This window comes from Morone saxatilis, unplaced genomic scaffold (assembly GCF_004916995.1).
Source record: "Morone saxatilis isolate NCDOM2014 unplaced genomic scaffold, NCSU_SB_2.0 Contig3, whole genome shotgun sequence".
NCBI lineage: Eukaryota > Metazoa > Chordata > Actinopteri > Moronidae > Morone > Morone saxatilis.
In genome coordinates this window covers 2302927-2319581 of record NW_023339873.1, presented here as the reverse complement: position 1 = coordinate 2319581, position 16655 = coordinate 2302927, and the positions used below count along the sequence as shown (strand labels likewise).

General features: G+C 40.8%; 1 protein-coding gene across 1 annotated transcript in view; it reads left to right on the top strand.

Annotated features, from left to right (window-relative positions):
- LOC118337238 (transcription factor IIIB 90 kDa subunit-like) overlaps positions 1-16655 on the top strand; it is a 119705-nt gene that overhangs the window by 42931 nt on the left and 60119 nt on the right. The window contains 1 exon segment of the mRNA XM_035674166.1: positions 1270-1587. Within this exon segment, the coding sequence (XP_035530059.1) occupies positions 1270-1587 (318 nt within the window).

Here is a 16655-nt window from a genome sequence, read left to right as displayed (position 1 = left end):
CACAGTAGGGGAGTCGCAGGCTGTCACTGATTTCAGGGATGTTGCTCCTCCAGCTGCTGCGACGCTTTCAGATCCGGCAGCATTTCGTTTCTTTTCAAAACGATAACGGAGTTTCTTTTTCTGACTTGTGGACTGAAAGTCTGTGTGAGGACATTTTAATTATGGCTGATTAAAGGACACAATTTAATTAGATACCAGGACTGCGAGAGGACGGTCAAAAATTATGATCCCAATTATTTAGTCGAGATGTGATTACTTATCACCATTTCTATTTTTTTTTTTTTTTAGGAAACGAAACTATTTGACTGAACTAAAGTCAATGAAACGTTTTGGTTTCCTTGTATTATTTATAATTGGGAAACTGAAATTCTGATATATATAATTATACCCAGCTAATTATACAACCTGACCATAAACTGTAACCTTGTTCTGCTTTATTAATCCTCAGTGAGTCATTAACCGCATAATAAGACACAACATAGTAAAGGTGAGACAAACTGTATTATAATCATTAAAAAGAGGCATTTTAGCTTGCACTGGCACAAACACATTGCCTGTGAACTGTGTAATTACTGGAAGTAGTGATTGCTTGTATTTTCCAATATATTCTGACATTTTCTAGATTTAAAAACTGAATTAACTGGGGAAAAAAAAGATTAATTGATCATTAAAATAGTCGATAGATACGGCCCTGCACACGTTGCACTCACTAACTTCGGGTTAGATTCTTAGGTGATCTAACACTAAAAGTAAAGTGTACGTCAGTTACGCTGTACGTGGATCTAGCTAACGTCACTGCTAAAGAAGCTACATGCAAGTATTGTTGGCATGCTGCTGTGGCGCTAATGTAGCATAATGTCATCTGCTGTTTCCAGTTCACTGTAGGGTTAAAACACTCAAAGATAAGTCAGAACGCAGATCTTTTACCACTTGAGATGTGATTTTCATGATTATGGATCCCTGAGCCTGTTTGTTGGTTGAGTTTAAACTGTCCATGTTGTTCACTATGAATGTAATGACCTACTGGAGGTTCTGAGCTAAGTGAAAACCTATTAAATTCCAAGGTTTTGGTTCATTTGATGTAGGTATTTGCTGGTTTCAAGCTCTTAAGGGTCTCTCCTGATGATGTGGTTAAGACAGATTTGACCAGTTCCAGTTCTGATCTGTAGCTGATCCTGACCGTTGGTGTCTCTTTCAAAGTGAGTGTCCTTAAATGGGCCAATTAAACGGCCCATTAACTCCATATCAAACTGTCTGTCCTCATCCCAGACGGAGAAAAAGACAATGAAGACGTCCTCTCCACGTCGTCTAAGATGGAAGATGATGAGGATGCAGAAGAGGAAGATGAGCTTCAGGCCGTGGCCAAGCACTTTGGCAAAGACCTCGACGAGCTCACACTGGAGGCTCTGATAAAACTTGAACAGAGGGGACCGGAGGAGGAAGAGGAGAACCAGGAGCTGGAGGAGGATGGCGTCCCAAAGAGAAAAGCCCCGTCGCTGGCGTCCATCCTGGGAACGATGCCGACAGCGGCCACTCTCGGCCTCCCGGAGTCCATCAGCGGCTGCATCGGAGACGAGAAGGAGAACGGTGAGTGCAGCCTGAAGTTATTCCTTCTGTCTTATCATATTAGACGCCTCATTTTTAGGCAGAACAATCGCATTAGGAATCAAATTACCAGGAATCAGATTAACTAGATTGGAGGTTTTTTGTGGTTTTTGTCACAGATTGCTGATTTCTGGGGCACAATAATCTCATTTGTAGGCAAAAAATAGCTCTCAAGTTTCTTTCCGTGCTCTGTTTTTGTTAGATTTGTTTTCAGAGATGTCATCTATTCGCTCGTTGCATTTTGATGTGTTATCAGTGTGATCCAAACAGTGTTCAGCAAAGCTCGACTATACGCACAATAGTTGGAGTCAAGCAATTTGGAGAATCAAGTGTGTTTAAGACAACATTTGAGGCATTATATTGTTTGATTGAGCAAACATCTTTATAAAAGCAGCATTACCCTTTAAGATGTGACTGCGTCTGGTACCTACTGTATCACCATAATAACCCATAATCAAGTTAAAGAATGCTCTCTCAGGTTTAATTGTCGTAATTACCTCTGCACCAGAGTGAAATTGGCTGAGCTGCGTGTGAAATTTGTCATCCCTCATTATATTTTACCCTCTTTAGTACACTACAGACAGGGAAGGAATGTGTGGGAGACGTTCAGGAGCAGGGTTTCTTAACCCTTGAGGCGTTTGAGATGTGGATTTGTGCCAAAATACTCAAAGTTGCTGCTGTTGTTTTGTTTATTGGTGCTTCTCTGGAGAGGTGGTGTGTCAGTTTATTGTACAGTTGTTAATGGTAGTGTGGTCAGGTGAACCAAATAATTGTGCAAAGACTTAAAGAATTTATGTCCTCTGCATGCTCAGTGAAAAATCTAACTTTTCCTAACAATGGATGTACTTTGAATCCGTCTGAGAGCAGCCAATGTTGCTCGAGCAGGAGATAAAGCTACATGTGGCAGCGCAGACAGCAGATACATAAGGACCTGTTTAAGTCTTGAAACGCAAACTTAAGGTCTTGGTCCTGACTTTCGACTTGGTCTTGACTTGGAACATGTTCTTGGATCTTGATTTGGGACTTGTTAGTATTAACTTGGACTGATGCTCATATTCAGCTTCTTCTTCATGTGTTTTTAATGCTCATGACCACCACAGAGGAACAATAAATGCAGTTGAATCAATCAACTACTTAAAGGATAAGTCTGGTTTTATTCTATATTTTTGTCAACAATAGACGTCACCCAGTGTGGCTCATTGATGTGTTTTTAATAGTTTTTGGACGACAGGAAGAAGAGACGTCAGGCTTTGATACACACACACACAATTACTTATTATTAGTTTTGGTGTTTTCATGAGATTTGTGGAAAAATATATAAAATATCTTTGTGACTTTGAGTCAGTGTTGTTTACAGGCTCTTGTAGCCAGGTAACGTGAACCTAAATGAACCAAACATGAGAACGTTTCTGCTGCGGTTGGGATGAAAAAAAAAGACAGCAAACAAACCGCAGGAGTGATCACACCCTCTGTCAATGTGACTTATTAACAGTTGCAAAAATAAAACAAATATGGGGATCCATCATGCGTTGCCTATAATTACTTAATTACATGAGTAGGGTGTTCTGCGTCCCCGCCCCTCCTTATCTGGGTGTACGGAGGCGTTGATGGATGCGAGGTAATCGTGCCGTGCAGCTACATCTGTCCTGATGAGGAAAACCTGCGTTTTTACGGCTCTGAGTGGGAGGACGGGGAGTCGGGAGCGGTTCGGGGTGGGAGGTGAAGTGTGTTTTGATGGATGAATGTTGTGAGGGAAGAGGTGGTGAAGTGGTCTAATGTTTGCAGAACATCCTTGAGCTTAAAGGTCACACGTTTGAGCCCCCTGATGAAGCTTCTCTGTGGCCGTGAATACTGACCTGGCCCCGATTTTCAGTTTTTCTGGAAACGCTCTGATTTTATTTTACACAATATGGCTTTGAAGGCTGAGTGCAAGTGGAAGCTGTTGAGAGCATCTTAGCATTGGCTTCAGTGGTGCTGAAGAGGTTGGTGAATACACTTTAAAGTAACGTGGTGTATAATTTAACTGTCTGTAATCTGTGCTACAAGACTAGAAGTCTCCAGCCATCCTCCTGGCTTTGGGAGGCTGTGCTTTGTCACAGGAGGGCTTAGAGCTAAATGCTAATGTCTGCATGCAAACATGCCGACAGGGTATGATGTTTACAACGTTCACTATTTTACTATAGCATGCCAACATTTCAAACATCAGGGCCATTAGTGTTGTGGGTGCAATAAAAGATCACCAAAGTTATTCAAGTTCATCCTGATGAGAACCTGAATGTCTGTAACACATTTTACGGCAATCCATCCAATTATTGGTATATTAGGTCGTCATTGTAAATGAGAATTGCTTCTCAATTGACTTATCTTGTTAAATAAAAGACTAAAATATGCCTCTAATCATAAAGGAACCCAAAGACACAGTTCATACTTGAAGTGTCACAATGAAGCTTAATGTGAAGTCAGCAGTCTGCAGCTTCCTTCTCTTTACTGATGTATAGACGTGGTAATTTATGTAACATGTTACTGGGTGGACGTAGCCTAAGTTAAGAGAGTAAAGTTTGAGTGATTTAGCTGTTACTCTTGAGCACAAATGAACATAATTCATTGTGACATTAGGAGAATATACAAACCATAAATAAGAAGGGGAAAAAAATAATAAGGTGCTGTTTACATTCCACAGATGCAAATTTTATGATCTATTTTATTTTATATATGTTCTATAAATGTAATTATCTGTGTAGCATGAAGGGACTGCACACTTTAATTTTGTTGTATAACCCCTATGAACCAATTTCATTGATATGGAAACGAAAAGAGGGAGAGGATGATTATAAACTGCATTTTTTTAGTTATTGTCTCTGATTTAAACATGTGCAAATGTCCCTTAACAGAGAACATCAATGGTCATGATGAAATATATTGACTTAAAAATGAACAAAATCAATAAAAACGTGTTAATCTATGATCATTTCTAAGAGGCAATGGTTTTGGGAAACACATCAGACACTTAAGAAGGTTCATAAAATGGATTTTATGTTAATCCGATACGGTTAACGATAATGGTAAAGATGCTTTTCAGTCCCTTTAAGTTAAGTTCCACTCAACAGCTGAAATGTAAATCGTGTGGTGCTTCATTTAGAGCACTCAGTCACCATATTACATCAGTAATGAAGTTAAATACAAAATGCAAATCTGAACTTTCCTGGTCTCTGTAAAAACATGCCCTCCCCCTAAAACACCCATATCTCAGGTCAAACCACCCATTAACCCGACAAAAACGTCCCCCAATAATGCCGCTGACCTCATTTCATCATGGGAACAACACAACAGGGTCGAGGTTAACAGTGAGAGGAGCCTCAATTTCCCAACTGCAATTAATCACAGCGCTCTGAATCACAAGCTCTTATGTTAATTGTAAATGTGTTTTTTTAAAAAGAGGAAAAAAAGAATCTGTTTGGAGTGATGTTAGTTTGAGTCATCCTCCTCAAAGTCGGCGTATCACGAGGCTCATCGTATGTGTGGCCGTGGATGACAAAAAGAAGAAATGAAACACGGCTGCGATTGAAGGGTTTAATCGTTGGCCGGTGGGACTGGAGGCTGATCTCACCAGGGAGCTGTCTGATTAGAGGTTACGGGCTCATTCCCCTGAGAGTTTGTGTCTGTCTTTAGGATTGTGCTGCCATATGATTCAGCAGTTTATGATCTCAGGAGACCATTTAAAAAAATACCTGATTGGTCAAATGCAAAAGGGAGAAACACAATTGGGGATTTCTTTTTCTGTTTTTCTCTCCAGTGACAGTTGACAGTAGCACAATACCCGGTAGGAACGCATCCTTTAAATGTAATAAAATAGCAGATTTGCTGGTCTGTTAACGTGCATTAATGCTGGGACATTAAACAGTGGTCCATCCCAGTTTCATATTTTGGGAAATATGCTTATTCACTTGCTGAAATTGAGTTGAAAAGATTAATACCACTAACCTGTCTGTACGGGGAATATGCAGCTATAGCCAGTTAGCTTAGCTTAAAGACTGGAAATGACAAAACAGCTGTAGCCTGGTTCTGTCTCTAGGTAACAAAATCCACCTGTAAACCCCAAACTTTATACTTTTTTGTTTTTAATTTTTTTTTAATACATGACGCTTTAACAGGGATCACCAGTGGTCACCAGTTTCTCCCACTTTGTAGCTCTGTGTATCAGTTCATGTGTTTACACGTGTTGGCAAATTTGTGCTTCACAGTCGATTTCCACATGAGAAAAATTTGTTTTAGTAAAAAAGACAAAGAATAACAGAATAAATCTAACCTCCTCCTGTTTATTTACATGTAATTTAATTTATGTGCGTAGAAAAGGAACATGTGCGTGTGATTACACATGCATTTGTGTGTGTGTGTGTGACCAGTGTTTGTCGTATCTCATGTCCACAGTCAGTGTTTTTCCTGAGCTCTGGTTGTGTTTGGAGGGCCTGGATTGCAGATGGAGTTCTGGTTCAGCGTGGTCCTGGTTGGATTCAGGCTCGGCTAAATTTGTGGTGGAATATGGGAGGGCAGGCAGTGGGGGTAATCTTTGCCTGCCCACTGGCCCGCTCCCCCCCCCCCCCCCAAGCTCAATCTTTGAAGTACTAAGTGGACAGGGTACCTTGTCATTAGGGCCGAGCCTTTCATCTGTACTCTGGAGTGTGTGTGTGTAGTTTTTGTGGACATTGTTAGCAGAGGGCACGGCACTGGAGGAAGAGAATGAGGGTGTAATTTTGGATCCTGTCAGGAAAAGAGAACAAGAAAGGAAACAAAGTATAAAGAAAATGAAGTAAAACAAAGATATATTTTGGAATATGTCCACTTTGAGGAAAGATGGAAACGCAGACTTCGACACGACAGATTTTGGGTTTTAATTGTGTATTAACTAAAATCGACACAAGGTTCATTTTTAACAAGTTTTCCATCCAATTTTCACCCACAAAAGATATGCAGATTTTCAAAAGGAACTTTTAGAGATTTAACAGATTTTCCTCCAGAGGTTGTTGTTGTAATGCAGTTTCAGTTTACGCTAAAAACATGCTTAAAAAATAGATTGGTGTCAGTGTTTTCACCTCTGAAAGAGGCAAATAAACGTTATTTTCCAAAATGTTAAACTATTTTAAAGTCTACAAAGGGTATGTAGCCATAACATCATTTTAATGTGATTTTTTCTGTACGTCATTAGAAAAGATTCAAAAGGAAATCAAAAGAGTTTAAAGCTTTAAATAGCAGATGGAAATTTCACTTCTAAATAGTTTGACGTAGCAAATATTTAACTTGCTCTTGGAATGGATGGAAACACGGTTAGTAAGGAGAAAGTGAATCTTTGTCCCTCAGCAAAACAAACTAGCTCTTTCCTTTATTGGATAAACACATCATATATTGTACATATTGTTTTTAATATAGTCTTTCTAGAGTTGTTCTGATACCTCAGATGCGGTATTATGGTGAGTACACGTGCACCGATACCACAACATTTATTAGCTCCAAAACGGGACCCAGCTCCTCCCCTTTTCGCCATTTCGTCCCCCAGGATTGTGAAGTCATGACCCGCTCTGACTCTGACACAGGGTCATACAACAATGATTGCAATCATACAGGCTTAGTAGTATACACTTGTTTCAGTATAGACAAGTCAAAATTTATATCAGAACATCTATAATTTCATGTTATTGACAATTTTCAATTTTCTGTCTATGCTTCTCGACTTCTGCGAGTCAAGTCACTTCTTCTTGACTTGCAAGCTTACATACTTCCTTGCATGTGACCTACTAATAATGTGACCTACTAATAATAAACCTCATTCTCAGAGAATAAAATCTTCCTGTCAAGCCAAATTACTTGATTATAAACTAAAGAATTACTAATTTTGTTTCTAATCAATAAAAGTAATATGTTAGAAGCATGTCACAGCAGAAGATTAGATTAGATTTATTACCTTTTAAAGCGTTTCTTTCCTTTAAGATTATGAACTGTGCATCCACTTTGGAAACGCTGCAGTCACTGAACCAGTGACAGCCGGGCCTCCCTAGTTAAACTCTTTTCTATCTTTCACCCCGAGTTACCCGGCTGCCTCATCGACGGTCTGTCTGAGTAATGGCATTTTCATTAACTCGTGCCATCAGAGGAGAAACTGAGAGCCGAGAGCAGCCGGGCCGGCCAGCAGTCTGCCAGCAGAAGGAACGTGACTCCAGCACCTCCGGATGACTTTGTCACATTCGTCTATAGCCGAGGTCTTCAGGGAGCTCCGCCTCGCACCATTAGAGGCCGCATTGATTGAGGCACACTGTTTTCAGCGGAGCACTTAGTTCAATCAATGACGTTTGGCCTGACCTTAACTACCTCAGTGAGCACAGCTCCCCAGCTCTTGTCAAACCATTCTGCCGTTTTTATTGCCTGAAAACGTCTGGGAAAAGGGCCGTTTGAAGTGTGTGAAACTCCAGATTTCAGCCGGGCCTTTCGCTCTTTGAAGGATCCATTTCATTTTTAAGATCTAACTTGGTTCCACACCTCATTTTGTAGCTATTTTACAAGTGTTTAAAGAAGCAGTCATTGCTCCCCCAGACAAGAAGTTGTTGTCCTAAAACATTTTCTACCATCCATCCATCCATCCTCAACAACAGCAATTACCGCAGTAAAATCGTAGCTCTCAGTATTTTTTAGGGGGGTGTGGTAGAAGCTTTCTGACAGATCTGAGTCCTGACAGCAGCTCTGCTGAGTCAATTATAGTCTTTTAAATGAGCAGCATCTGTCTCATCTCTCTCCGTCCACAGAGGAGTCGTTCAGGGATGAAAGAAAATGCAAAGTCTCATCCTGTGCTTCAGCAGCATCACACTTTACCCCCTCAGCAGTCAGACCTGCAGAAAAAAAAGATCTACACGCTCCTTTGTCTTGTCTTTTTGGTATGCTAATGAGGAGACAGGCAGCCCTTCAAACCAGGAGGTCACTGGTTTGCAGCAGCAACCAGTGCTTCCAGCTCCTATTGTTTACGAAGTTCCACAATTAAGTCTATTTTCTTCTTACTAATGCTTTTTTCTGCCTTACTTAATTATTTTGAGTCATTTCTTGAGTCAAGTTTACTCATAGAAGCAAAACTGCACTGGTGAAAAAATCATCATCTCACCACATTTGTTGTTTCTTTTTTTTCTTGTTCTGGTGGAAAATAGAAAAGTGTTGAAGGCTTGAATCTGTGACCAAATGACTTTTGGACAGTTGTGAATGTGTGTAAGTGTAAGGAAATGAAGCAGGGAGTTAAAAAAAGCATCTATTTATTTTTCCGTCTTCAGTTTCAGTGACTGCGAATACACGATATTTGAGTTGTGGACAAATAAGACATTTGAGGGCTGTGGGAAACAGTTATTGACATTTTTCACAATTTTCTGACATTTTCTGGACCAATCAATCTAGTTAGTGATCACCACATGAATCAGTAATGAAAATAATCATTAGTTGCAGCACTATCTATTTTATAACAGTGGTCTATGGGCCACAGGGGATCTTCTCTTTAGTTGCAGTACCACGTTTGACCACTGGGACACATTTGTAGTGAGGCTGAATGGTCTGCGCGAGTTTGTCAGGCAACAAGCAGAGACTCCTGGCGGTTACGGTTACGTGTCATAATCCCCCTAAAAAATTTAATTTTCCCACAGCCCTTTTTCTATAAAATGAAAAAACTATATATAATGCAGCGTTCAATATACTTGCTTTAGGTGAATTTCTACCTGCCTCTGTACGAATTGTTTATTGGCGGTTATCAAATGGCAACAACGACGCTCTGACTGCTGCCTCCTGTTGTGGCTCTCCAGTCACATTTTTTCGGAAACGAGCAGCAAACTGCACATAGTTGGAGTTTAGCCCACATCCTCTCACACCACCCAACTGAAACTATTGTTTCCAGAATAATTTAAATGCTCTCCTGTGCTTCAGCTTATAAACTCTGCCATTTTCTCACAATTGCCCTATCAGTACTGCACATGTGCAGTTCTCAGCAGAGCTCAGAAGGAAGAGAGATTGCTCACTCCTTTTCTACTTCCATCATCAGCTCCATAAAACCCTGTTTCATTCTTTTTTACCACTTGCTGCTATATTTTACTAGCCCGACGTAGCATTTTACTACTACTTACGGAAGTCTGCAAGAGTTTGCTTCCAAACATTGTGCAACTTTATATAATGCTATCAATCTTTACCGGCGTTAGCTAGTTAGTTGGCTAACATATAGGAAGCTGGGTTGGGTTTATTTTTGTCATCCCCTAAAAATGTCTGCACATCCCTGTTTAGATATATTAGTGTTAGGGCCAAGAGGAAGCATTATGTCAATACATAGTACAAATCTGTGTGGGTGGGGGGGAGACCAGATGAGTTAAAAACAAACATGAATCTCTGCACCTGTCAAATTAATATTTGATTCACTTGTATTGTTCAATCAACAGTTTTAAACCTGTGGCCATCTTCTGGTGTGGGACAGTAAAAATCAGGCGTATTGTTCCTTTAATTAATAATGACTTATAACTAATTCATGCAGGTAATCCATTCACAAACTTATCCATTTGCTCGTTCTACTCATTTCCTCTCTGGTGCTGGGACAGCTGTGTGTGTGTGTGTGTGTGTGTGTGTGTGTGTGTGTGCTTGTGGTGTGTGTGTTGTGTGTGTGGTGTGTGTGTGTGTGTGTGTGTGTGTGTGTGTGTGTGTGTGTGTGTGTGTGTGTGTGTGTGTGTGTGTGTGTGGGTTTCTCATGACCTCGGATGAGCTTCAACATGTTGTTACGGTTAGTTGTTGGGGGGGGGGGGGGGGGGGTTTACAGAGCCCGGGGCGGTACAGTAGAGCTTGATGGACATATGGCCGGATGGACCCAACCTCTCAGAGGAGGAGAGCGACTGGATTGGATGGCAGACAGGCAGTCGGGTGATGACAGCGCAGGGAGACGGGCGTCACTGACACACAACAGGAACGCAAGAAGAACAAAAGTCTAATGTTTATTTCAAGCTCAGGCTGCTCTCTGTGGACGGCCAATCATACGCTCTCAGTGAGTCAGTACAAGCTAAGCTACCTCAGCAGCAGCAGCGTGGTGTGGAATATGAGATCAGGCTGTGTGTGTGTGTGTGAGAGCAGCAGTTAGCAGTCAGTCTCTCTGGTGAGATGGCTGTAGCGGGCCTGTCACAGCAGCCAGCTGTGATTGGAGATGATGTGCGTCTTCTGGCCCGAGGAGGGAAAGGGAAGCCGTCTCGTCTGCCGCCGCCAGCCTGACGGGAGATGACAGCTACCGTTTAGCAGGCAGGCAAAGGCAGGAAGCCGCTCGCCTCTGGCGGTTACGTCACAGCGCATTTCACTGTCTCAACCTTCCTCCCCTCTCCCCCTTCCTCCCTTCTTCCCCCTTCAGTCCTTACACAGCACGACTGGGGATTGTAGCAGGGGTCCTGCCCAGGTCAGGCAGTGTTTGGGATTGACTCCAAATGTACAGAAAAGAACGCTTAACACAAAGCACTTAAAGGTGACGACACAGTGATATTGCTCCATCACCGTGCTGCCTACTGAAGCTAGCATCTTTCTGTCCAGTGAAGAAAATGTCCGGTTACACTAGAGGCATGCTGCTTTGAGAACAGTACAATGAACTGAAATGAGAAGAAGCCAGAGTAAAGCCAGATCTTTAATGTATCCATGAGTCATGGAAAGGTTTCTCTAAGTCGAGAGGATCTTGTAGATTATACACGTTGCTGGATCCTCACAAAAGAACGAGCAGAGACTCTGAGTCTGAGCACTGGATCTCCACATCCAGGTTTGAAATGTAATTTACAGTGTGTCTTGAGAGGAGCACACTTCCGCACGCTCGGGTCAATTCAAATTGCATTTATGGTAAAACCCTCAGTCAGAGTGGAGCTGAAAGGAGAGCAGAGCAGCGTCTCCACAAGCTAATGTTGTGAAGAGGAGTTACACAGGAGGTGTGGAAGACTAAAGCTTAGAGGAGAAGGTTTGTGAGTAAACCCTCACAAGTTTGGCCCCTTGAGCAAGGCAGTGACTCCAGATCTTCTTGGTCCATCTTTTTCAAATTGACAGTTTTAAGTGGATTTGACCTCGGAAACAGCCGTTCAGAACAATCTCTCCACAAGGTCTATAAGTAGTTCTCGCAGAGCTTTTGATCGTATCACACAGTCTTCATCAGCAAATGGAGTTTCTCCAGCTGTCATGTAATTGTGTATGTTGTCATTTCTGTTTTATCTGAGGCATTTCAAGGACTTATTGTCCATGTTGGCTTCAAAGTTGAGGCTAAAAGTTCATTCTTGACCTTGCAAACATCTGATGAAGATGTGGCGTTATTGAAAGTTCCAGAGCGGCTACTGATGGACCTTTTTTGCAGCGAGATTCTTTTGCCAGCTGTTAAGTTTGAAACATTTTAGAGATTTGAAACATCCACAGTAAATGTCAGCTTTTCTTGTCACTTAGAAAAGAGCCATTTTCGCACCCACGTTCAACCGTCATACGGAGAGAAATCCATTAGAGAAGAGGCGTAGAGACAGATCTCTACTCCCACAGCTCCTTAAAACAATATACCAGACAACTATTGCAACTATAAGACGTTTTCTGTTTCCAGTCAGGGATGTGATTCTTAACTGGAAAACAAACATAGAAAATCAATTTCAGAAGCAGAAACACATGTAGAGAGAAAAAAGAAGTACATTTCACCACAGAGTTATTGCTGGAGCTCTTTTAACATCACAGGCTGATGATGTGTAGCAGCAAAGGCGGATTCTTTTTTTCCCTTTTCATCGTCTCCTGACGTCTCCTCTTCTGATTACTTCCATGGAACGATTGTAAATATTTTCATGCAGATGAGCAAGCGGTTTGGTCCTTAAGACAAAGAGCGCTGATTCATCGGCATGGCAAAGGCAACATTTGGCTAAACATTCCTGTGGCATCCGTCTGACATTTCAGATGTTTGATTCCCGGGCACAACAATGCATACATTAAACAGTTCTTGTTTTCATAATGGCATTCTCCAAATTCTTCGGCTACAGAGCGTCCTCCTCAACCATCAAAGAGTCATTCAGCCCATCTCATGATACTCCGTGCTGATGATTAATTCATCCTCCTCTTGTGATGTAGAATTACCGACTGTTTTGGAAAATGGGCCGAACGTTGAAGGGGGACAAATTGACAGGACATCTCTTTGATCAAAGACATTTATTCGGAAAATATGGAAAATTTGGCTCACGCTGTTGAAAAGACCCGTCACTTTGAATCCAAACATTTCTGTAGTTTAGGAGAGGACACACGGGTGTTGCAGCCACAGATGGCGACGAGAAGGAAAAACAACATGGCCAGTCATAACAATGGAAACAGAAATGATGTCACATCGGCTAATCCAGTTTTAATTCTAGTTTGTTTGCTACTGTTTAGGACAGATTGCATTTTGTTTGTTAGTATGTTTACAGGACTGCAGTATAATTTAAATGTAGAATATCTCACATCATGATAACAAAAGAAGTAGTTTGAGGTTGTGGAGTAGCGTGGGATTGTGGGAGAATCGCAGCCATTGGTGGCTCGAGCAGAAATTGTTCACGGACAAGGTAATGACGTATTGTGCGTTTCCCTGGAAGTTACAGTAACTAGAGGCAAGTAGGAAACTACACAACTCAACAAAATATATAACGTAGGTCTAGCGTTTTTAGATTTAAGTTACGTTATATCTTTAAATTGGGATACAAGTAAATCTTGACTTGTCTGTTCGAATGCTCCAAACAACCGCAGTTTGCCTCCAGGAGTTTCATCGCCCACTAACAAAAGGTCTTAATGTGTGTTCAGAGACCGAATGCAAAGCTGATTTTCATCTTGTGTAATTTGTGTAAATTCGATGTGAGACAAGACTTGTACAGTCAGTACATTTGTACAGTACATTTGGTGTTTGAAATTCTGAGATCAGTCCTTGTTTAAATCACCACAAAGAACTCCAGTTCTTATTGTCTCTCTTGGATAAGTAAGAAAAATGTTTAAGCATGTGCACATGAACACACATTTAGGGAGAAGATTTGAGTGCAGTGTACATACATAGTGTTTGACTTCCCACACTGGAGATTACGGTACCATCTCCTCCTCTTTTAACTATGAAGACAATCTTTCCCTAACTGGAAGCCCATCACAATAATAATGTTATTGACTTATCGTAAGGTATGTGGGCGTGACCTTGATCATTTTCGCTGCCTTTGATATTGCCCGTTGTGTTTACATGTTTGTGTACATAAGTGTCTCCAACATAAAGCTAGAATAAACAGCAGGGTTTGCCCTACTCTATAAGACTTGAGCACAGTGTGAAAAAACTCTGAGATGCAGCATTTTTTCACATTCCAATGTCTGAATATTCTTCCTAATAAGTAGTTCATTGCTCTTTAAAAGGTGCACTTACATACTGATGCTTATCACTACATCAGTGGCACAAAATGGTCCTAAAATGACAATAATATTGTTTATTGCAGTTATTTATGGGACAATATATCATCCAACAAAAGTAGTTATGGACTAGTTTGAGTGGCCAAGACTGATGTGATTATACACTAATTTAACTTTATTTAACGATTCATCAGGAAACAACCTAGTGTTTAGTTTGTTCATAAATACTTCAGAAAACCAGAGTTAAAAACAAACAACAAACTTGGCTGAGGAGAAAGAGTTGGTGTATTGAGGCTGATGGAATTAGATTTTTTGCAGCTGTTCAGTTTAATGCGTCTTCTCCACCAGAAAGACCAAACAATAAGACGAGTATCTGCATCCAGGTGACCCTGCGGTCGAGGACATGTTCATGGTTACCAGCCAGAGACATTTCCTGCACATCCACAGCGGAAACTAATTATTCATTAGAATATCATAAATGCCATCTCAGGTATGAAACGGCAATAAAATGTCACAATGGACCACAGTTGTTAAAACTGTCTCGTCCCACTGAGAACATTCACATTCAGGTTCACTAGCTAATGAAAAAGTCGCACCCAGTTTGCAGTTTAATTAACCAACTTTTTAGACTCATTTGGACAGAAACACAGCTAATGACACATCTGAAAGGGTTAGTACCTCTGGGCAGAGGTTATGTTTACAGGCCTGTTTGTCTGTTAATTAGGATGTCTCAAAGTCATGTAAACATTATCAGGGACATTTAGCAGGAAGTTACAAGTAGTTAGATGGGGTACCTGAAAATGTATACTCAAGTAAAAGTACAGTAACTCCCCTTTTTAAAGAAAAAAAAGTACCTGGTTAATAAATTGCTCAAAGTACAAGTTACTTTGCATTTTTTAGGTTATTACGTGCCATTATAAAAGTAAGGTAACATTAGCATTACATTAACTGCACACAGACCATCAGCTTTAGGATAATGTCATTATCATAACATAAAAGATTAACGTCACTCATGAAAATCATAGCTAATGTTGGCTAGCTGACTACATTTTGTGCAGTTTACTTCAATGCGGAGATCTCAGTGTTTTTCTTAATGTAACTTATTTTGTTGTTGATATTTTGGTATGGTACATGTCCAGATGTGGCCAGGGATTAGGGTTAGGGCTCTTGTTCTGGGTGTTGCTCCGTCGTCATTGTATTGTGCGATAGTAGCATTTGTTAGTTTGTGATTACTGCTGCAACTATGAACGTAACAGAAAAAAGACATCATAGACATAACAGACAACAATACAAATAATATTAAAAGTACATACATATAAACACAAGGTAAACATTGGCATTATCGTGTTGCTATTACTAACATATCACTGTGACAATGTACATATAATTATAACTGCTACATTAAAATGATACTGATAATCAGGGCTACATACTTTAATTTTTAAAAAGGCTGTTCTCTGTAGTTTTTGTCAAGCGTTACTCAAACAGGAGGTGTGTGTGTGTGTGTGTGTGTGGTGTGGTTGTGTGTGTGGTGTCGTGTGCGTGTGCGTGTACGTGTACTTAATGAAGCGAACAGGCGTCAGTGCAACAGTGTGGCCTCACTGATGGGTTTTTAATAGTTTCTGGACAACGATGGCTCAGAGGAAAAAGATACATCAGACTTTTAATACACACACAAATCTTGTTAGTTGATACATTCATTGTTTGTGTGTCCTGCGACTTGTTGACAATAAGAAATACTGTACAAACAATAATCAAAAACAAATTTAGAAGCTGGTGATGCCTCCAGTGTTTTCTGGTTAGCGTGTGATGCACACATTTAAGAGTAAACCTAAAGAGGATACAGTGTGCCTCCAGGAGCCTCATGGCACCAGCTCCTATATGCATGCATACATCTCCCCGCTCCCCTTTCTGTGTCGGGGGGGCAGGGGCAGGGGCAGGTGGTTGAGTGGGCGTACACCGAGTCTGGGCTCCTCCAAGGCCAGGGAGGTCAGGTTTTAATGGGCTCGCCCGGCCCGCCCGTGTCAGCGAGAATCTAGCACTCTATTTATTGCCTCGGCCGGCTGGTTATTTCTCCGGGGCAGAGCTGGCACCGAGCCTTATTACCTCATACTGCTGCAGGGAAGGACTTTTACACCAGGAGCTGGGGTTTTTTTTTTTGCATTTGAGGCACTTTACTGACAATCTGATCCATAGATGTTTTAGCGTGAGTGCAACAGTAGAACAGGAGGTAAAGAGTGAACGCTGCAATATCCTGACTGCAGATAAAATGTGTCTTTACCACCAGGATCCTTTTTTCTTTAAGCTGTAGAATAAGAGTCGAGCAGGTTTTCCTACATGCAGGTTAGATTTCAATTTGATTTGGCAAAAACTGTTTATTTGCCAGTATAGAAATAGTTTTTTCCCCATTTACAAATAATGTTGCATCTTCAGTCTTTGTTTTTCTAGCATTATTATCAAAGTGTAGCTTTCCCTTTAAAATATTCCCATCTGCTAGTGCTTAAAAAACATTGATTGAGGAATCTTTAATGATCTATCGATTGTGTAAGTCCCTGATCAAATAAAGATAACCAACATTTTCTGGATACAGAAAAAAATATATTATTAAAAAATGTATACTTTGTCATCACTTAGTAAACATCTGTTTCTTGAGA